We start from the raw sequence: 22,369 nt of genomic DNA, 5'->3' as shown, positions 1-22,369 counted from the left end.
TGGAACTGAAGAAAAGAAGAGAAAGATCCCCAAACAGAGAAATATTTTCGTGTGACTGGTGAGTATTTCTATTTCTTGCTGCCGTGAATTTTCTGTACCTTGCAAAAATGGAGGGGATATGACACTTTCCAAAACAAATGGAAATAACTCAATCCCAAATCTGTTGTGAAAAATCGTCTGCTCTCCTTGACTTTCCAAAAAACCTCCCGTATCTTCAGTGACTTCAATGAAAGTTTGTACAAAGCCTAAGCTCATTTTTCAAGCCATGATTTGCCACCTCTGCTTTTCTTAACAAATTTTCTCTTCCCCATTCTTTTCTATGTGGTGGTTTTGTGACTTTTTAATAAGGTCTTGGCCACCTAGTAGCACTGGCAAAAGGCAAAAGAATTCCTGTAAGACCAAGTAAACCCCTCTTTCATGTGACATAGAAATGCTTACACTTCATTAACCTTTATTATAAACTAGTCACTGGAAAAGTTACTTTGCTAGAATCCACACTATGGTTTCACTCTACAAACCATGAAATGTCAGAATGCTAAATTACAGTAAAATACTGCTCACCTCCTTATGAACCCAAGATTAATGACACGGTGCAGAAGGGAATAGCAGTGCTACTAGAAGCGTAACAGGTCACAATCACTTCTAAAATAGCTCATCAAGAACAGGCAGCAAAACATCACAGATGGCTCCCAGAACTAAAGCCCTACTTCTCAACCTACCCATCACTGAGACATCGTATTCAACCAACAGAGTTGCTTCCTGTCCGCATTGTTTGAGAATACTCATGGCTTCAGCATGTGTCGTTCCGAGCAGTCGGATCCCATCAACACTCAGCAGCCTGTCCCCAGGTTTGATTGTGCCCTCTCTGAAGGGAGATTAAAGGAATGATCTTATATTAATAAAGATAAATCGATTTGGAGATAATACCATTTTTATGCAAAGTGATTCTCTGGCACCCTCTCTGACATCTATTCCTCTTGCCTTAACACTTAACATTTACTTTGACGGTGAGAATGTTCAGAGGGCGCAGTGAAAAGGAAATTGCTTTAATTGAAAAGTCAGCGACTGGAAAATGGCTTAACACACAGCTAAATAATCAAGTCATGTTAAATTGCAACTAAGTATAGCTTCTGCTTCAACATATGCTTTCTTTCTGCCTTGTCCACACAACTCCTCTTTCATACATACATAAACATCTCCCCCAATATTTTCTTAAAAATAAATACGAGGTGCAAACATATGGGTGCAGAAATAGATTGCAAAATATGGATGTCCATTTATACTGATTTTCTTCAAAAATATTCCTTACTTAGATAATTCCCTTTTTCTTTTCCTTCTACCTACAAATAATTTGGCTAGAAATGTACACTGTCTCCTAGGCATATCTCATAACATATTCAGAATTATAATAGAAAATGAATTACTAACATTGTCAGCTCAAGAACTGGGAGGAAAAACAAGGAAGCAAGGGAGATGATGGTGGGAAGAAAGGGAGTGAAAAAAGACAAATGCTGTCTTGAAACGTTTGCTTCTCAGTTAATGTTTCCAAGGTCAAAAATGTCAACACAGGCCATAGAAAATTAGCCTGCTTTAAAGAAACTGCCCTTTAAGTTTCTTTAATGGTTTAAGGACACAAATTACTTTTTTAAAAATATAATTCATACATATAAATAAAGTGAATATTCTTTCTTTATATAGATACAAGATGGTGTTACATACAAATACGTTCACTGGGTGAAAAAATAAATCTCTACTCAGAAGTTGTCCAGGTGAAGTTATATGTGAACTTGCAGATACATACAAATGTTTTAAAAGATAATACAACAACACCCAAACACATGACAGTATTTTTCTGAAGTGCAAGAGAAAAAGATTGTGGTGTTAAGAGTATAAAGATCATAATTAAGAGCTACACCAGTTGTCTGAAGGCTGCAAAAAAATGTACTCTGATCTATTGCAGGCATTTGTTCTAACTATTTTGGGTTGATTTTTGAAAGTGTTTAATGGGAAAGTCTTGAAACATGCAACATACTAAATTAAAGTCCACACACACCATGATGTACCGAGCCTCTGTGGTTGCCTATTACTGTTATTTTTAAAATTAAATGCATAAACCATGAATTTCAAAGGGAAAGGTTTGAATATATATCTGCTTCACTCTAAATCCTAAATTCTGTCCCAAATAATTCACCTTTCTCCAGTTCTCTTTCACATGCACTCCAGTGAAAGATGAATTGTACCTGTCAGCAGGCCCTCCAGGTCTAACACATGTTATTACAACGGGACGAGATTTATTTCTGTCATCATGTGCTCCACCTAGAAAGGGGAAAGTGAGAAAAAGCACACCTTCATTTTATGCTTTTTATGAAAGCTCATTTCCAAAAGGCAAGCCTAAATCTTGTAGCATACACAGTTACGAGATGGGCTAAAAAGATCAAAAAATGACCAAGCCATTAATATGAACCTCCACTCAATTTTATCTTAAATAAAACTGACCTACAGTATAGTATAGATGATAAAATATTTCTACAGAGTAACTCTTAATAACTGTATACTATTTTCTTAGAACCTCTACTCCGCAAATCTGATAGCGTGAAAACTTACTGTTCTGCAATGTTTGCTGTACAAAGAAAAAAATATCTGTACTTCATGTATACTCAGAATAATGAGTGGCCAACTAAGGAATTTACATATTAAATAAAAAGTTTTCCCCGAAGAAACTAATAATTCATCATTGGGGTATATTAATTCCATTCTCTAAGTCAATGATACTACTTTTGTTGTACAGTTCAGATCATCAGTATGATTAATCAGATTTCACACCCAATTTATACAAATACTATATGTGAATCTTTTTTAAGAACTACAATCTTCCTGTGGATTTCAGTGATAGCAGAATCTGGTCTTACACGAAATGAAGTTTGTCATGTTCTAGGCATAGTTGATTAATTACTGTTATTCTATAATAAAAAATTAGAGCAGTTCATAAAAGCAGTACATGAATGTATGGAAAAATGTAATACATAAATCACAGGGATTTTTACAAACTGTAAATCATAAATCTTGAAATGATTTCTTAGTGCCATAAAAACTTATCACTTTTTTTCTGATTTAGAAAATACAGACAATTCAAATTTAGTAACTCACCTCTTATTACAAATCCAAAAGTGTTCCCCTCTTTATGTAAAGTAACTTCCACAGTTCTAAAGATGAGACCTGATCCTTGTACAGCTAAAAGAAAAAGAATAAAAAGACCCCAAAAGTTAATTATTATTGTTATTTTTCTAATTATACACACAGATTTGCACCTTTCCTAATTTAAGATAGCTATTGTGTTTCCAGTCATACAATTGGAAAGACTCCACTACAGAACAGTCAGATTAAAGACCTGTAATTAAATACAACTCATCCTCTTTTTGAGAGAATTTTGAGCTGGATATTTCACAGATTGCAACGATTTGGAAAAAGAGCCATAGATGCATATAACAGATGAGGAATTTAAGCCTTACTGTTTAAATTGTGGCATAATTTTGCTTTTCTTATAGTTACAAAAGAGAGCTAGAAAAGATGGAAATATACAGTGGGATGTAAAAATGACAAATTAAATTCTTAAAGCTACCTATGAAGTTGGTTGTTCAGCCATGAAAACATTTGCTTGCATTGCACAAAGTCAAGACAGTTGAGATTTTTAGGGTGTATACCTCTAAATTCAGATTACTAGACTAAGATGAAAAAAGTATTTTGTATCGTAAGAAGTTGTTATTTTTTTCCTTTTTCAAAATGTAACACGCTCCCTCATCACTGGTAAATCAGTAAAAAAATACTGACTTCTAGTCGAGTCAGTATTTTCTCTGTAAGCACTAGAGGAGGGGTGCACAGCTGGGTTAGGAGGTGAGAAGTCTAATGCACAGACCAACACATTTGGGTGTGATAATCCACTTTACAGAATTTGAAACCACCGCTATTAAGAGACCAGAGGCCAGTTTACTATTAGCTTTTACAGGAAAAACTTTGGCAGGGTGTAAGAACACCCTTTTCCAAAGAGAAAAGGACACTGGGCAAAATCACACACACGCACACTTCCCAGCTTCCAGTAAGATACTGCAGACAGCACAACACACATAAAGATTAAAAAACCCCACTTCTGTGAAATAAATGTTCTGTGAGCAGCAGAACTAATGAAAACATGTCCTTTAATGCTCCTGCCTGCAATAATCAGAGTTTCCCATCCCCTGTTAGGATACCCTGAGAGGGCAATGGACACCACAAGCTACACAGCTGGGGAGGCATGTGCTGCCAGCCAGGAAAGGCCCCAGGAAGAAGTGGTGACCCCTCAGTGATGCATGTCTCTCTCTCTGAGGACTCCCCTGCTCAGGGTCTCACTCAAGTGTCTATTTCCATGAAACATACCGTAACGTGCTTTTTTTTTGGAGTCTTTTGATCCCTATTAAAAAAGTTACTGCAGGGAACCAGAAGAACCCCCCAGTGAAATCACATAAATCTCATTTCCTTAGGAAAACAGGTGAAAGGTGGCCCTCCAAAGCACTGCTCGGTATTGCAGTAATTCCTGCTACAGCTTGAAGATCAGGACCGTGTTACTGAAGTCCATGCAGTTGTTCCCTTTACAGCTAAAAATGTTTTACTGACCAAAAAGGACTGAATTATGGGGAGGAGAAGACAACTCTTGCCTTCATTCCTATCAAAAGAAAGTGGCCCTTCATGTAGCTCAAGATGAATCCATGCTTCCTAATCTGCTTGGTGTGGCCTGTAACCTCCACTGGGGACAGATGAAACCTGTATGTAGTTCAGCAGTAGGAACAACAGCACAGTGTCCTTCCACTTGAGCACCAATCATTCAGGTGCTGTCCTTCCATCCCAGCCTCAGCCTGGGAGGGAAAAGAAGTCCTTAGCCTTTAGCCACAACAAAAGGCAGATCTGAGGCAGGCATGGCTCATGTTTCAGTTTAATATGTTGAGGTGGCTCATGCTGTAAACAGCAGCTGGATGCTCTTGCTGTGAACACTGCCATCAGGGAACAAAGCACTAGGGAGAGTGGGATTACTAGTGCTCAGCCAGATTTAATCCATCATTATTAAAGTACTGACATTTGCCCACTCTTCTCTTTGCCCATGATACTCTTCTCTCTGAGAGGACAGCCATGAGGACAACAGTAAAATTTCATTATGTATGGGTCAGGGAAGGAGGTAGCAGGACTTCACCATGTGACCTACCGGAAAACTTCTGCATGTAATGAAGGCACTGTTTCTACCTTGTTCACTAGAAATTAATGGGAACAACTAGGCTGCTAACTATCTTCAACTTTATTAGCTATGCTAGGTATGAAGGGGTCAGAAATTCCAAGGACTTAAAGTAATGATTGCTACTGTAATTTAGCATGTCAGAATCCTCTTTCAGTGGACGATAGTGGCACATATGCCAAAAGTGGGTGAAATGGAAGGAAGCCCTCTTGAGTAAGTAGAAAACAATGCTCATAAAACAACTACATCTTCAGCAAAATAATTCTGAACTCAGCTGACTTCATTAACTCAAACATTGTGTTTTTGAACATGAAATTCCCTTCCCACAAGTGAACACTAATCAACAGAGAACGTTTAAAACATATTAAGGTAGTTGTCAGGAGGTCATAAAAGCAACCAAATATGCAATTAGACTAACTCTCCAGCTGCTAGAAAGCAGTGGGGAGTTCATCCTCTTCTGAGCACCAAAGACAGTGATGGATTTTTTCGGCTTCTATTGTGATGAAAGTCTTCCTAGCTGGCTCCACAGCTTTTTGAGGCCAAACACCAGCAAACCAATATCTTCTCCTCTCCAGTGAGCAGCATGAAGGAGCACAGACTTTTTTAAAGGTGTGGCTGGTGCAAGCCCCTTGGTGCCAGGCAGCCACCTGCCACTCACTCCTTGACTTTAGGTCCCAGGTTTCCAACTCACCGTTACTCTAGCTTTCACTTCATACCCAATAGCCTCAATTCCCACTGATTTCCTCCTACGGACACACCATCACAGACATAAGCACAAAAAGAAAGAGCAAAGAAGAGGTGAGGAAGATGTTCAGTAGCACTCTGTGACTTCAGTGTCAGCATAAACTTGTATTTTGAAGTCTTGCTCAGCGAGAAGCCCTTGTTTCAGTCACAGAATTCTTGCAGGTTTATGTATCCCTACAGCCTATCCCACTGGGTCTTCTGCTCTAGAAATGAGATGTCGCCTAAAAGTGATGTCAGAAAAGACTGGAAAAGTCCCAAAGTATGTTGTTTATCTGTGAGAGTGGGAGGGTGCTGCAAGTGAAGAGAAGAAAGGAAAAGGCAGAGGCAGAACTCGCAGATATTTATTGGTCTCATCTCAGAACATCTTACTATAACAAGAAGGATTCTCTTGCCCTGGAATCTATTTAATCTAATCCCAGTACTCAAAACAGTAAACAAACAAATAAACAAATAGTGGAGGTTGACAACTCTGCTCTGCCATTGGCTGGATCTATGCTCCTAAAACACCTGAGCATCTCTGAGAGAATTCCCCTGTACAGCCAGTTCTTTCATACTGCTTCCATGCTCTGCAATAAACCAGTGGAAAAAAATGTAAGAAAACAACCACTATCAAAAATTAAGATCACCAACCATGCCTATCTCACTGCTGGCAATGTCTGCTATTCTGCATAGGTTTCAGTTTGCTCTGCTATTACTTACAGACTGGAGGCAGCTCATACTCCACTTCTAAAACAACCCTCTCGCCAACATTCTTGAGCAGGCTGATGATCTCATCATGGCGAAATTTGGTCAAGTTGATTCCATTCACAGATTTGATGTAGTCGCCTACATCCAGCTGGTCACTCCTAGGAAAAAGTACATATTCCTTTTGTTAAGAACAGATCTAACTAACTAAATCCTTTAAATTACTGTATAGTGATGGTAAGAAATATTTCTCCATTCATCTAGATTAAAACAAGTTGATCTTTCAAACAAGAAGTGGCATTTTAAGATCTTAATCTAGTCTAGCTTGTTAAATATTAAAAGAACACTGTTGCATTATTAACTTCTGATGTACAAAACCAGCTGTACAATAAAGGAGTTGGATGATTTGACTGGTTAGGGCATAGGATCCGGGAAATCATCTTCTTCGTGTCCCCATCTTTCTCTCTCTTTGGGAAGCATCCAAAATTACTTTTTTGGACAATAGCTGCCTTCACAGCTAATATCACAGCTACAGGAGATAGGCCACTGCCCAAAAGCATATGTTCTGTTCAGTTACTTCAAATGATTTAGTTTAACCTTTAGCTTTTGACTTGTTTCACTCATGAATAACAGCATTTTTGTTTCCACTGTAGTAGTAAGCAAGGTAGCTATGACTTTAGACTCTTTTTAATCTTAAAACCAGCTGATGAACAGTTTTTAAAAAAACTGAATTATGTTAGTACTATGGTTCATTTTTCCATTTTTTTTTCCCATTAGTATTTTATGCTTTTCCTCTCAATTTTTTGTTCAAGGACAAAAAAATAGAGAAATAAAATGTATAGAATTTAGAAGAAACTTAATTAAGTCTTATGACGACTTTCAAATATCTCATTGGTATTTTTAGTTTTTGTCAAAGTAGCCTTGAGGGAAGAGGAGGACCAGCTGTTGCTTTTCTCTCTGAGCTTCTCTGGTCTGATGGGCTGCCATTATAGATGCATCCAGTTACATATTTGCTAGTGACCTTTCTGATGGGGTATGTATTTCTGAAGCAATCACATCTTATAATGCATTTTGTGGCTTGAGATGTGGTTACCTAGCAGCGATTCCTCCTTGACGAAGGTTAGATACTCTTGGTTTCCCATCCTTGTCGATTCCACCCGATACTGTAAGCCCTAGGGTGGTGCCTTCTTTTTTCATTAATTCAACTATTGTTGAGCCCTTGAATTCCTCTGTTGAAAGAAAATTATTAGCATTATTAAAATTTAAGTGATAACACAGATGTTGCCTTTCTAAAATGTCATCTACTTCCCAAGAAAATCATTGTGTATGTTAATAAGAAATAACATCTACATCTGGAGATTCTCTATGTTACAGTTCACAAGTTCTGTCTGCAAGACTTTGCATATAGATAAATCAGAGACATATGTTCTGTAAAAGGTTATTAAAAATGACACCAATGTGCTAGCATACTATTCAGAACCAATAAATACAAAGTCCAGCAACACTTATAATTAAAGGTAGTTGTTCCACATTTTTAAAAAACTCTTTTCTCATTTTCTGCTTTCTCCCTCTGAACCCTGTGTTTTATAAAGTACTTCCACTGATTGACTAAATAGAAAAGACACAAAGATATAACTGTACTAGAAAATTTTAGATCCAGACTCACTTTGAGGCCACTAGTAGATGTCAGTGTTAATCAAAACAATTGAACGTAATAAGAATCCAGATGGAGATTGAATGTATCAGATCTTAACAGCTTTATTCCTTATTCTTACACAAATAGATCTCCACTGTAACTCTGTGAAATCTCTGCCGAATGGGTATAAAGTAAATGAAGGGCTTTCATAGTTATAGTTGCATATATAAAATTTTCCTCACATGATGTCTAGGACACCCTCTCCTGCAGTTTGCCCATTTAGCATTCTTGGAAAATGCCAAGCTAATCTCACATACCTCAACAAATGCAGGTTCACCTGCAACAGAAAGCCTCGAGGTCTCAAAAAGAGATGTCCTGATTGCACGCGGCTGGACAAGGCAAACTACATATGCACAGTTGCATCAGGGCTGCAACTCTTTGGAAAGCCACAAGGCAAATACCTCATGTCCAGTGTTTCCAGTCAAAGAAGACCTATTAAAACTACCAGCCGTCGAGATATTCTGGAAAAATGCATGAAGTCCTAAAGATCTACCCAAAAAATGATGACATCCTGGAAGGATCATCCATCTCTCTGGTTATTTCTATATGACCGAGAAGATGACCTAATACATCTTGACTTCAGGATGAAGAACAACTGCTTGAATTAGAACTGCCAAACCTGAGCAACACAGAGGTAATGGTGACAGACAGAGCCCCCAGCCCTGGTGGAGTATCCTGTAAACCTTGGTAGTATTTCTCATAGGGTTAACTGCTGAACCTTTTGCAGACATAGCATCATCCTATGTAATGTTCCTGCTCCTTTCTAAAGTGGCTGACAGGCTCTTTTTTCCATTCTGGCTGACAATGACCTCACTTCAGTTATTCACATTTTTACCATTATACAGCATGACTTAAGTGCTTGGGCAAGAGTTCTCTTATGATTATAAAGCTTCTACTAAAACAAAATTCTGCAGTGTATTCGGTCGGCACCATGGATTGTTGAAAAAAGTATTTAAAAAGTGGAAGATGTATTTGCAAAAAGGTAAGATTACAAGAGACTGTGGAACTGTTCAAAATGTGTCTCTATCCAGTCAGCAGCAGACAGTAGCAAAGCTACCTGGTATGTTCTCCAACTTGACTGACACCAAACCAACATTTGACATAATTTGGAAGCTACTGAGCTTCCACAATATTTGCTCACATCTGGCCTTTTTGACAGTTCAGAAAGAACAGATGTGATTACCTGCATCTGAACATGTAGACATGTTGCATAGCTGTAGGAGACGCTATGGACCAAAATGTTGCTTTCAGTTTTATAAAAACCTGCAAGTATTCATAATGATTACAAGAGTTAGAGATAGTACTGCAACCAAAAATACACAATGCAACATCAGGTGCTTGGCTAGCGTGTCACACTTGTTTATTCAGGATTTACTTGATTGTGAGATATGGAGTCAAAAGGAAAATTCCCCTTTCTCTCCCATGTCCCAAACTGAAGCCCTCCTTTGTACTTCTCAGTAGTACAATCTGGTTCTCAGGATCATCTAAGATTTTTTTTTAACAAATACTTTGCCAGAACATGTACACAGGACATCAACACTGTACTGCACACGCCTAATCTTTTGCCACAGCATAATACTGACATGTGTTTTCATCTTTTATATAGGTTCTGAGCTTGCAATCCAATGCTGGGAAATACTCTGCTGCCTGAAGTGACATGGGGAACAGATGATCCATGCAGTGTTTTAAGTCAGCTAACAATGATACAGTTCCCTGCAACTACTGGCATGGAAAGTAATGACCAGGCTTGTTCCATCTCACTATCTATTCTGACAAGTTTCTGTATACCTCTGCCAACAGAACAGGGACCTGTAAACATCCTTCCGTGGTAGGCAGGAGGGGAAAATGCACCGACACTATAAGGGAGTGGTGGTGTGAAATGCTCACTGCTGACAGATAAGGTTATCTAGGAGTATGCAACAGTTTCATCAGGTTTGCCCCCCTGAAGGATTTTGTAGCTTTTCTTGTACATAATCATAACAGGAAGAAATTAAACTGCCTAAGTTGGTTTTGCTTATAAAAGACTGTTATCCCTGGATGTGCTCTGAACCAGGCCCATTCGATACCCAGTCTCTCTGGTTTTCATCTTTGCGTTCTTAAATTGCACAGTTACTTTTCTTATAATGCTATATAGTACATGTTTACCCATCTGCATTGCTTCAACATTATCATTACAGACTAATCCCACTGGAGTTATGGAAATACCCAATATCAGAACAACCCTGGGACTCCATTTCCAATACAACAAGCAACTGCATCTGTACACGCTATTCCCTAACTAATGCAAGGTCAGTCTCTATTCACTAGTTAACACAAAGCTATGCCACTCTTTGTGGGTTAAAAATCAAACTACTCCATGTATCACCTCACTCATAATTCATTACTTATGCCAACCAGCAAACTCCTAATTAGTTATAAGTCTCTGGGGTCGGTTCTTTCCTACATGTACTCCCACATTGCTAATAACATTAGCATAGCCAGCATCAGAAGAGAAGGCAAGTTATTTCCAGATTTCTTATAATTTATGACTAAACCAGGAATTGAATTTACAAGTCTTTTGCTTAGTGGTAAACTGAATATAGAACATGAGCTTAAGAAACGACTTCTAACTCCATAACAGTTTATGAAGTATCAAATATCAGAACAACACCCCTGCAGTACAGCTCTGTGATATGAACCAAATGAATTATTCTAAAATGAAACTGCAGAGAAAAGATGGTTCCAAGTCTATAAAAAGCCCCAATCAATACCATTTTACACTTCAGTTGGAGAAATGCACTTGAGAACTTCTTTCTCTTCCACCATTAACAACTCCAGTAGCACGCAGCAAAATGCAGCTCACATTGGGCTCTGCCTCCCCTTGGCCTGGGGAGGTTTAGGGAATGCCCCAGGACTTCCAACGTGTCCTTCAGCGACAGGGGTGATCCTGGGCACACATCTGTCTATCTGTCCAGTCACACTACGGCTTTTCTGGCATCCACCTACCTCCAGTACCGGGCTCAGGAATCCTGCTGAATACTGGAGATGGGCTCACCAAGGGGAGTGCAAACATGCATACTTGTACACACACACATACTTGTACACACATGCAAACATAAGATGGAAAAGAAAGGTTCTGCTCCAAAGAGCTTCATTTAGATCTCCAGTCCTGTAAGGCGGAGCATACATAGCAGCTGAACTCTAAAGAAAACATTACGCTGCTGCTGCTTTCTTAATTCCTGGTCTGGATGCTTCTCTTAGGTTTGATACTGTGACACCGTGTGTTCCCAACTTGCAGCAGGGTCAGTTGGTGTAACAAGACTATGATCTGCCCTGCAGCCTAGAAGACTACAGGGATACTCAACATAGCACAAGAAAATTTCAAAGATAAACTGGTGCTCAAATACAAGACTGTGTAAATCTTATTGTAAGATGATGAGTAAATGGAACAACTTGCAAGCAAGTAAAATCCAAGAAATACCATGTAAAATTAATTTTTCTTCAAGAAAAATAGTATCATGATAAAGCTTCTAGAATTTTATACATGATCAGACTTTTTGTAGTTTCCTGCCTTTTGATGCATGTAAATAATATAATCTAATGAATAAAAAGCATTGAAAATAAATTGACTCATGAGATTTCTGAACTTGGAATATATTCACTTCTAAAAGAAAACAAAATGCTAGACTACAGAAGAGATTTTTTTCACAGAACAACATTTGAAAGCTGGGAGAACTCAATTTTCCACATTCCTATAAGTTTATGTCTTAACTTATATATTAAAGTAAAACTGAAAAATATTTGCCTTCATTATAGATATTGAGCGTCTTTTCTGCCCCTTCTGTGAAATTTTCATTTTAAAATCCAAGAAAATGCCTAAAATCTACACAATCAGGTTAAGTGCTCATATCCTCCACCTAAGTGACGGAGTTTGTTCAGTGCAGCTGGGACAGGGCATAAACGAAACTTAACCTAAAATACTTGCTGTTATTGATCGTTTCCTGCAAAAAGACATACATAATCAATAAGTAAGTAATTGGTAAGTCTGTTGAAAATACAGTCAATGCTGTTCTTGTATGGATTTTCCCTGTACGTCAGCAGAAATTCTACAGAGGAAACATTCTGCTTTACATTCCAGTAGGCATCTCATGTCTTAGTAAGAAATCACATAAAGATAAAGTCAATTCTTAAGAAACAGATAGCAGTTTGTTATACTGGGGACATCGCATCTACTCAATGTTTCAAATCTTGTGAGTAGGTGTATTTCTCTGAGTGTGACAAGAGAGATAGATGATGAACATACAATTCCTTGTTGTCCTTTTCATGACTGGCTGTAACTAACTCCTAAAACACCTAAATTTTTATTAAAAACAAGCAAACAAAACCACATTGGTGAAGAGAATCTGCAAATGTGAAGCTGACCTTAACCTACACTGTACCGTCTCCTCCAGCCTGTGGAGTGACAATCCCCAAACCAATCCTAGTTCAGAACCCAGCAACTCACAGCAGAAGACGCACTGGTATGAGGTGCATCAGAGCACATGATGAGGCACAACATACCGCAGTTACCAATGGGACTGTAAATTTAAAACACTGCCAATGCAGGCTGCCTTGGGACAGCAGCTGGGCTAACATGACTGATAGCTTGGATAAATGCTGTAAAGGTGAAACGTACCATTTTCAGTGAAAGCAATGGAGATAGGTAAGGTCCAGGCACTTGCAAAAAGCAGCTGTTTTGGTTGTGTACAGGGCCTTAGACAATCCTTTTTTTCTTTTTTTTTTTTTTTTCAGCTATAAGAGCATCTACAAGATGACTTTGTCACTCCAGAAATATTATCTAAAAAACAAATACCTTCCACCAGCGCTTATGAACTGGAAAAACTCTGGCTGTTGCCTGGCCTAAGCATGACCTAGAAAAGCAAATAATGATATTTTATGATCAGCTCCAGGCGGTGATATACAGGATGTGATCACATAACACACTGAAAACACCAGGGCTGCAGGACATGGCAGCACAGCTCACAATCTGGGTTTGCTGGTTTCCTGCCTAAAAAGAGCACAGCTCTTGCTCTATTTGGTTTTGGGTACGTTGATCATATTCTAAGTCAAAGAAACAGATACTTTGGCAGCCAACTCTCTCTAAATCAAAACTGAGGCATACAACAGGGGTGGTCTTCAATTTAGCATCAAACATAAGCAGTACATTTGAAACTCTATTTATAAGATTAGAAATTAATACAAATATGCCAAACCTGAAATCAAATAACCACCAACTGAAAGCCAGTTAACAGACAAAACATGCCTCTTCATTCTTAATGACAAGAACCTCATCAATTTCTTAGCAGAAGAGTATTGGAAGAAACACCTGATATATGACACAGATATTGACTCACACCACAGTAACTTCAGTAATTACATTTCAGGAGTGAACTGTTTTGCAAGACTGTACGAGTAAGACCCTTTCTACAAAAACAACTGTTCTTTTTGAGTGTGATAGAGAAAAACCTGCAATCAGCTGTTGGAGAACTGCATTTCATTTTTTACAGTGACCAGAGTAAAACCATTATTACCTTCCAAAGGCTTAACATTTCCATCCCACAGCCTACAGTGCACTTACAACAAACTGTCCCAGCACTTCTCCAGCCGCAGGACAGCCATGGCACATGCTCAAGAGTCAATATCCTGCTTGTGTCTGAGTCCACCCACCATAGACAGGAGCGGTAGAAAACATTTGCCAGAAAATGCAAAAATGGTATGGCATGGTGTAAAATCAGTTTTCACAGAGAAGCAGCTTTGTACAGCAATGATAAGAATGATCTCTGCACAGCAAACTTACAAGGGATGGTGTCATATGAGGACGCAAAAAAAGGCTACTTTGAACTTAGAGGGAGAAGTGGTCCATCGAAGCAGTTGTGTAAGAAGCAGAGGTTTCTCCAGGCTAACTGCAGCACATATGCAGACTAAGGTGGGAGCTGGGTGGCCATACGGCTAGAAGCTTTGCCAAACAAGAGAAGTGCTGGTGAGGGAACAACAGGCTTTTTGGTCCTCTGGATAGTCCTGCTCGCAGAAATTCCGTAATGAAATACAGTTTTGAAATAAGTTTTTTTAGTTTGCTTTTGTTCACAATTGGGTTGCACAATATTGCCAGAAAACAACAAATCAAGAATACATGTCAATAGTCCCAAACATTCCAAGTGCTAGCAGCCTAAAATTATTCATGATGTTACTTTGACAGATACCATGCATTCAAAGAGATCAACTTGAGTTATCTCAATACAGATGATGTCATTTGATTCTTCTAAGAGCTGTGGCTACTAGGAATTTTTGTCACTGACCACTTCTGAATTCTTCTCTTTGTAGTTTGCTTTTCACCCTACAGCAAGTACTGAAAGTATCAGGCCACACACAGTCAGAACAACAAGCCCTTCCCTCTCTACATTTTCTTGAGTTGGGTGGTGACAAGGCTTATGGAGGAGTAACATGAAGACATGCAAAAACAACTAATTTTTTTTTCATTCCACCTGGCTTTGGACTGTGTGGGAGAGCCCAATGGTGGGGAAGGGCAAAAACACAGCCACTGAGAAAATGTTTAAAACTGCCATGACATTTGGAGGGGTCTTAATTTTTAAGGTATCTTTCTGTCATTTTTTGCTCATATACTTCCTGTTTTCTTAATTTGTGCAGATGTCCATAAAGGTGGAACATAATACAATGCAGAACATCTGCACAGAAGGAAAGTGTAAACATAAAAGTTCTATAATCCCCTATTATAGGTAAAGAATCAAATTACAACTTGAATTCTTGTAAGCATATTGAAGAACAATCAACATATTTAAATTAAAATGGATATAGGAAGTAAGATATGTTTCAAGTTTAAGTGTCAAAAATAATAGAATTAGTACTTGTAATCCCTGAGCAAATCTTGGCAGAGAAATTCAATTAGAGGAAAAATTATTAAGAAAATTATAAAATATTAAAACATCTGGCTTCAGCAAATATGAATACTTTATTACTGTAAGAAGATGTAGATTTAGTGGAATCACAACAAAACTTTTTTTTTTTTTTGCATTATTACCTACAAAAAAGATCTTTCGATTCCTGTCATGCCACCTTGCAACAGGGTTGGAATAAATACGCAGTGTGAACTATAAACTTGCTCAATGATGTCATCCAGTTAAAGCACATTTATTCCTTGAGCTAGCTGTGAAGTTCTAGTGTTTTCATTGATGGCTTTCTTTGGGGGAGTATCTACACTATGTGTTGATCACTACCTGCATGCTTGAAGATTTGCAATGACCAACTTCCTTACCTTCAGATAAGGACCCGTTCCACCTTGAGGCACTTGCTAGCTTTCAGTAAGTTCAAGCATTTTTCTGCTTCCATATCATCTGTGGAGGCAAATTCCTGAACATATGTGAGGCCCAAAGCAGCTCACTAAATGGTGGTGGAGCTTTCTGAAGCAAGGACATTGGAGAGTAAGGCAAAACAAGCACAATGATGAATGACTCAATGGCCTCAACCTTCACAACCTCTTAAACAGACAGTACAGGGCTTTGCAGAGCTCTAAACTCTTTACTTCCACACAATGTCTTTTGATTTATAAAACTTATTCCCATAATTCTGATGGATTCACTTCCAACTTCCTCCTCATTTCCTTTATTGAGAAATTAGCACCAAGAGAACTCTTGCTAATTAGCATTTATTTGTACTGAGGTGACACTATTCACAAAAGCACTGCCTGACTGTTCCAGTTTCTCTGCTTTCTAATGTTACCAAAATGGACCAGGCAGGATTGATTACAGGATTGATTGCATTTGTGCATTTCAAGGCAGGAAGGAACCACTGAGAACAATTCTCTATCTGATCTCCAGAGTGACACAAGCAGAGAAACGTGATATAGTGATATCTGCAGCTACAGATTACCTTTTAGAAAGATATCTAATGTGGCCTTGAAAGCATCATGTGATGGAAAATCTGCTACATGCACAGCTAATTTCTATCTGAATTGGGAGTAGACAAGTCTTCAATCCCAAGATCTCATTATACTACCACCATTACTCCCAGGCTATCCCTGCAGATAGAGAACTGTAACCTCTGATCAAATCACCTCTTAATCTTCTGTCCATTTTAGATTAAGAACTGCCTGAATTGCTTAGGTGTTTGCCATTTAAGATATATTTTGCAGCTCCTTGCACTGTTTCAACATCCTGTGGCTACCAGGTAAGTTTTAGCAACAGTGCCATTAGATCACATTTCTCCATTTGAGCTGTCATTTATTTTTATTAAACATATTTTGAGTTGCCTGTCATGGTCTACAGTTGCTACATAATTTAACATTTTAGTTAATACAAACATCAGTTTTCCTTTTCAAGACGTGGAGCCAAGATCACTAGTATCATGGCAAAATTGAAGCAATAAGGATCAGAAAAGAATACAGTAATGGTGTCACTCCTTTTTAGATGAACTGTTGTGCAGGCATTCAAATAATGGATGGTATATTTTCAAATATATATTATGATGACTGAAATTTGGAGGAATGGGCCAGTAAAACTTTTCCTAGTACTTGTATTAAGGAGCAGATATTTTTTAGGGGTCATGTACCTCTTTGTAGAACATAAGAAGTTGAATGATGTACACACACCCTATCTTTCTACTTGGTAGTACTGAGGGAGATTCGGCCTGACAAAAGGGTTTATCAAAGTGTCTGTGTGGAAGATTAGACAATCCTTGGAAAAATGAGAAATGAATGAAAAAAAATGGAAAATGAGAGTGATTACTTCCTACAGATTTTATCTTTTGTCCTTTGTGCTCAGTTATCACTGATGCCTTTATGGCTGCTTACTCTATCTTTGCAGAAAACCACAATCCAGAAATGCCCACTTCCGAGACATGGTTGTTCAAAAATAAGCTGAAAGAATACATAGCTATGAATGTTTTAAAAAGCAATCTGATAATGACTCATTCTTTTGCTATACTTCAGTCTGATATAAAACTAAAGTTTCAAGGATGGCTTAGGGGTGAATTTAATATGCAACAACACCTGACAAATAGGATGCACTGAATTTTTTTCTCAGGTGTTTATAATAAAAAAAAAATGCCTGTGACAATAGGACCATTAACTTAATATTCAGGATGAAGAAAAAATGTAGTTAAAGCCAAAGGAAAAGCAGGGTTAAAGAACTATAAAATAAGCTACTGGCTTATATTAAAAGTTGCCAAATCACAGGAATAGTGTTGACTTTAGCTATCAATAAGCATTTAAAATCCACAAGGATTTACTGTTTCTGTAAAAAGTTTGCCAACAGGAAAAAAAAAAAAAAAGGAAAAAAAGGAATAATTCAAGCATTTCTTGGCTGCTAACCTGCGCTCTGTAACTCTCTAATCAATCTCTGTACTTATTCCCTAAGGTTTAATGCATGCATAACGAACTAATGGCAAAGAGGAATGAAGACAGATGCATTCATTTGCATGAACTAACTTATTAGATAGTCAAGCTTGCTGAACAAATCATTGCAGTGAAACACTAAAATGCACAGCTGCAAGAATGTACCTATATGATGTGATTTCTTTTCTCATCTAAATTTCCAGCATATGCCACATCATTAGCAGAAACTGAAATGGCATCATATTAGCACCTAGTAATATTGCACCTATTAGCCTGTGAGACAATAGGAACATCTTACATCTTCAGGTCACTTCAAGAAGCTGTATGCAGGTCTCAGCAAAAATCTGAATGTGACATCAATGTAAGAGGCTTACATTATCTCGGAGCAGTCTCATTATTGTATACTGCAGGAAAAAAAGACTTTCCTCTGCCAAACTCCATAATGTGATGCATGTTTCACAGGAAAGTTTTTTAGGCTTTTCTTTCAACATTTCTTCTTATCCTCAGGAAACTTCAGGTGAAAAGGAACAAAGATGATTACACCTACCTGCCTCTCCAAAAATATTAAGACATGCTAGCTATATATTCTGGGTCATGTCTGCTTCAAACACACATCTTGTTCATTGTGTCTATTGCAAAGGCTTTCTCTCCCTTCAGTGGCCACCAGGTTAAGACAGACAGGTAAGTGTCTCTATGAATTGAAGAAATAGCTAAAACCTTCAAACAGACTGAAATAGATTCAGCTAAATAGTACTACCTGGAAGTACTACCTGACATCTTTCATTTCACACAAAATGCAATGTACAGAATCTCAACAAGGATGCAAATAGGGGAAACTGCTAACCCAACTAAAAGCACGCCTGTTGAAAATACTTATTTTAAAGTAAGATTGTTTGTGAAAAAGAGCTGGCACTTTAATGAAGGTTGTTCTTAAACCAAAGGAAACTGCCTGCTTATGAGCACTTGTTCAGTTTGCTGACTCTGTGCAAACAACTCACAAGATTAGACTGTCCCTGTTTCTCTCCTCCTCTGCTGTTAAAGGATATATGGCCAGGTTTTTTAAAGAAAATATTTAAATTCTGAATAATTTTAAGTTTACAAAATCACCTAAGGAATCTACCAGGCCTCTCTCAATACATAGGCCCCGGCACAGACATTCTATTATCATTTACAGTACAATTTACTAACCAGAACTAGAGGGAAAACTATGAGAAAATTGTATTTTTACATTCGATATGCGTCCAGTTTGGTATAAAACTTCTGAGAGTTACACAAATAGGTGCATTCTGAAACTTTTTTCTTCTCAAGATATACCAACATGTGGAGTTTTTGAAATGAACTAAACTGCTGCTCCCTGTGACCTGTATCGTTTTGCTTCACTGCTGCTTACACTGGGCTGCTCTCAGCTCTATGCCGTGCTGCGTGCTCAGAAGCCTGGAATGGCTGGGGACCCCATGCCAGAGTAGTTCATGTGTAGTTCAGTTATCCTTCATCATTTAAATTATGAACTACCCCAGGCTTAATAAATCGATGCTTTTCAGCTGAAGTCTGCATCACCGGGAAATTTCCATCTAGATCAGGCACTGAGCATCTGCAATTGCCATTCATTTCACCTGAAAAGATCAGTGCTCAAATCTTCTTTTTCTTTGTATTACTATACTGTTAAACTGCTTTGAAAAATTGTGATAGGGTTACTCATGTGACTAAAGCAATCGCAATGGCATAAATCATACATTGCTTGTCTGTCCCAAGTACTATATCAAATGTGTCAATCTAAATTAGTTGGATTTCTTAACTCCCAGTTTCAGCCACTTTAATGCAAAAAAGCACCATGATTTAGATTTAAGAAATACAAAAAACTAATCCCTCCCCTTTGTTTTTCTATGTCAGATTAACACTTTGACAGTAACAGCAGACCATCCCATTTGCTTCCTTTTAACCCATTAGCTCCTGGTAAATAAACTAACCAGAGATCTAATTAGAGACTCAAATTTTACAGCTATAACTTTTGAAATCTTTGAAGATGTCACCCCAGTCCTTAATTTGTATTGTATCAGACAGTCAGATTTAACAGCTTTTTTTTTGCTAATTTACAGCCTGTCCCATAGTCTGGGCATACATATAAAGGATACCATATGTCGAACATGCTGATGGGTTTAGCGTTTCTGCCATTTTTATAACATCACTTAGCACTGCTAATGGAAGCGTATCATACCAGTTTGAAGGTACTTTATGGAGCTAAGATTTGCACCAACAAAGAACATCTGGCATGATAGGATCTGTTTTTACTCGTAAGTATGCAACAAACAGTTTATTAAAATGGCCAGAAAGATTAGTATCATCTATAGACACAATTTGGGATTTCCTAAGGAGTGCAGGAGAGGCTGCTGACAGTATCTTATATTGCACAGAGCTATTTATCTAAACTGTAGAATTCAGAAGAATCACTAACAGTAAATATTTCTAGACAGGATCTATCTTAATTCACAGAATTTAGCTTATTATGAAGGTCACCTCCTCCAAGATTTTTTTGACTGAAAAGAGATGGGAAAGGTGATTGATTTCTGCCTGAGGAAAACTATCCAATAAACACATTTGCTCTAATTTTTTCTCAGCATTTGCTAAACATCGTCAACTACTGTTTTCCTCTAAGCTTGCTCTGCATAAATGTCTTGCAGGTTCCACCCCCAAAAAGCCTTTCTGCTAAGGGCAGATTTACATTTAAAAAAAATGTCCCCAAACATGACTATATAAGTGTGGATATAATGTCAAACCCTCCCAGCAGAGATGAAGTCATAATGGGGGAAAAAAGAAGCCAAAAAAATTTAGACCAATTTACCAAGCAAAAGAAGAGAGACAGCACTTGTGTGCTGATGTCACTTTTCGTATGTTGAAGCTTTGTTCATTTAGAAATACTGCAAAATTCACACTTCCAACCAACCCAGCTTCACCAGCAATATTCTCCAGGAAACACCTAGTTTATACAACTTACAGAATACCTGTAATAAGAGTCTTTGCTCTGGACTTTCTTTTCCTTCTTGGTTTAGCAAAGTCTAGAGTAGGTGATCTTCAGGCCATAATAGGTTTGCACATTCATCACATTTTTCCCCAAGTGAAGATGCAGAGCTTATGATGGAGATACAAGATACCAGTCTAATGTTAACTGCCACCATCTGAGAAGAAGATTTGGTATGGTTTTGAGTTTATAATTCTTAATTTTAAATCATACGTGTATTAAAAAAATACAAGATGATGCCCTGATACCGTCTGATCCCCATGTATTAACTACTGGTCAATGATATTTTTATAAGGTAGCAGATATATTAAAACGTGCATTGGATCAGCATATAAAACGTTCTAGACTCTACTTCAACTTTGTACATAGAGAAAATTTGGACTATAAAATGTATCCAGAACTTGTCAGAAATACTCTTGAGATTTCCAACACCCTTAACTCAGACCATGAAAAGCATATCTTACCATACATTATAATCATGTCCAGCTGTCATCCTAGTTGGCTAGCTCTTAAGCTAGACTGACTGACTTAAAAAAGCTTGTCTATTATTTCCCGTGGTGTGGGATTAAGTAAGTTGAGCTCCATCATTTTTGTTATGTTCCCATCCACTATATGCTCTCTATTGCACCATTACCTTTTGTTAGTGGCTAAGGAATAAAGCTCTTGAATTTTAATGGTCTCATTAGGCTTAGGTATGATTCTTATCATAAAATTGCAGAAATTCCTTACTAGGCATCTGGTTTTGTAGCTACAAGTTTGTAGTGACTTTCAAATACACTTGCTAAATTTTCAATTCCAGAATTAATGACCTATCTTTTAGCCAGAACTCAACCTGAAAACTTTTTGGAAGAGCAGATGTTTTCACTCCCATGTGAATATGTTCCATGCAAGTTATTTAGAAATTATAATTAATTTTAATTGTACTGCAGCATTAGATATTCTCGATAGCTTGGGTCTATTTGCTGCAGTCTTGGTCTAATGGCAAGAGTTCCCTATACAACCTCTATCAGTTTTTACTTCTCACTTTTGTTTACAGAAGCAATATTTTGGGGATCAATATTCACACTCTGTTATGAGGTATGATCACTTATGGTTTGTCAGTGATACCTAAAATTCAGATGCTGCATGTGTCCCTCATTCTTCTATGACATTGGGTTTTTACTACCACAAAGGTCAATGTTCGTTTTCTATATCATTTATCTGACAAGTATTCGGGGTCACAATGTCATCTAATATGGGAAGAAGGTCTTGACAGAATCTTGTCTCAGAGTTAACTATTAAGCTGGGCTCTTTGCTTCACTGATAAAATCAATTAGCATTGAAGACTGGTACTTGTTCCTGCTTGGATTGATATTCAGAGTGTCCTTCAACCAATGTTTTCTATGAATAAGAGTGTTGGCATCTTTTGATTGTGGCCTCCTTGCTATTTTACCCTATTAAAATACTCCTTGTTTTGCTTTCTGTACTCTTCAGTATTGTTAATAAGTGAGACTTTACTGAAGAGCCTTCTTCATGTGTTTATTCACACATTAGTGGATTCCCAAGACCATGTAGATACAAATTGAGAGTGATATCTGCAATTTGGACAAGGACAATAAATAAAAAAGA

At 37.8% G+C, this 22,369-nt stretch overlaps 1 protein-coding gene across 8 annotated transcripts in view; it reads right to left on the bottom strand.

Annotated features, from left to right (window-relative positions):
* GRIP1 (glutamate receptor interacting protein 1) overlaps positions 1-22,369 on the bottom strand; it is a 342,061-nt gene that overhangs the window by 79,258 nt on the left and 240,434 nt on the right. For all 8 annotated transcript variants that reach the window (XM_074827290.1, XM_074827293.1, XM_074827286.1 and 5 more), the window contains exons 3-7: positions 7,779-7,914; positions 6,701-6,846; positions 3,148-3,231; positions 2,241-2,316; positions 720-865 (exon numbers count right to left, since the gene is read on the bottom strand). In XM_074827290.1, the coding sequence (XP_074683391.1) occupies positions 720-865; positions 2,241-2,316; positions 3,148-3,231; positions 6,701-6,846; positions 7,779-7,914 (588 nt within the window). The remainder of the gene's footprint in view (positions 1-719; positions 866-2,240; positions 2,317-3,147; positions 3,232-6,700; positions 6,847-7,778; positions 7,915-22,369) is intronic.

This window comes from Strix aluco, chromosome 5 (genome assembly GCF_031877795.1).
Source record: "Strix aluco isolate bStrAlu1 chromosome 5, bStrAlu1.hap1, whole genome shotgun sequence".
In the NCBI taxonomy this organism is placed as follows: Eukaryota; Metazoa; Chordata; class Aves; order Strigiformes; family Strigidae; genus Strix; species Strix aluco.
The sequence above is the reverse complement of the archived record's forward strand: the minus strand, read 5'-3'. Positions and strand labels throughout refer to the sequence as shown.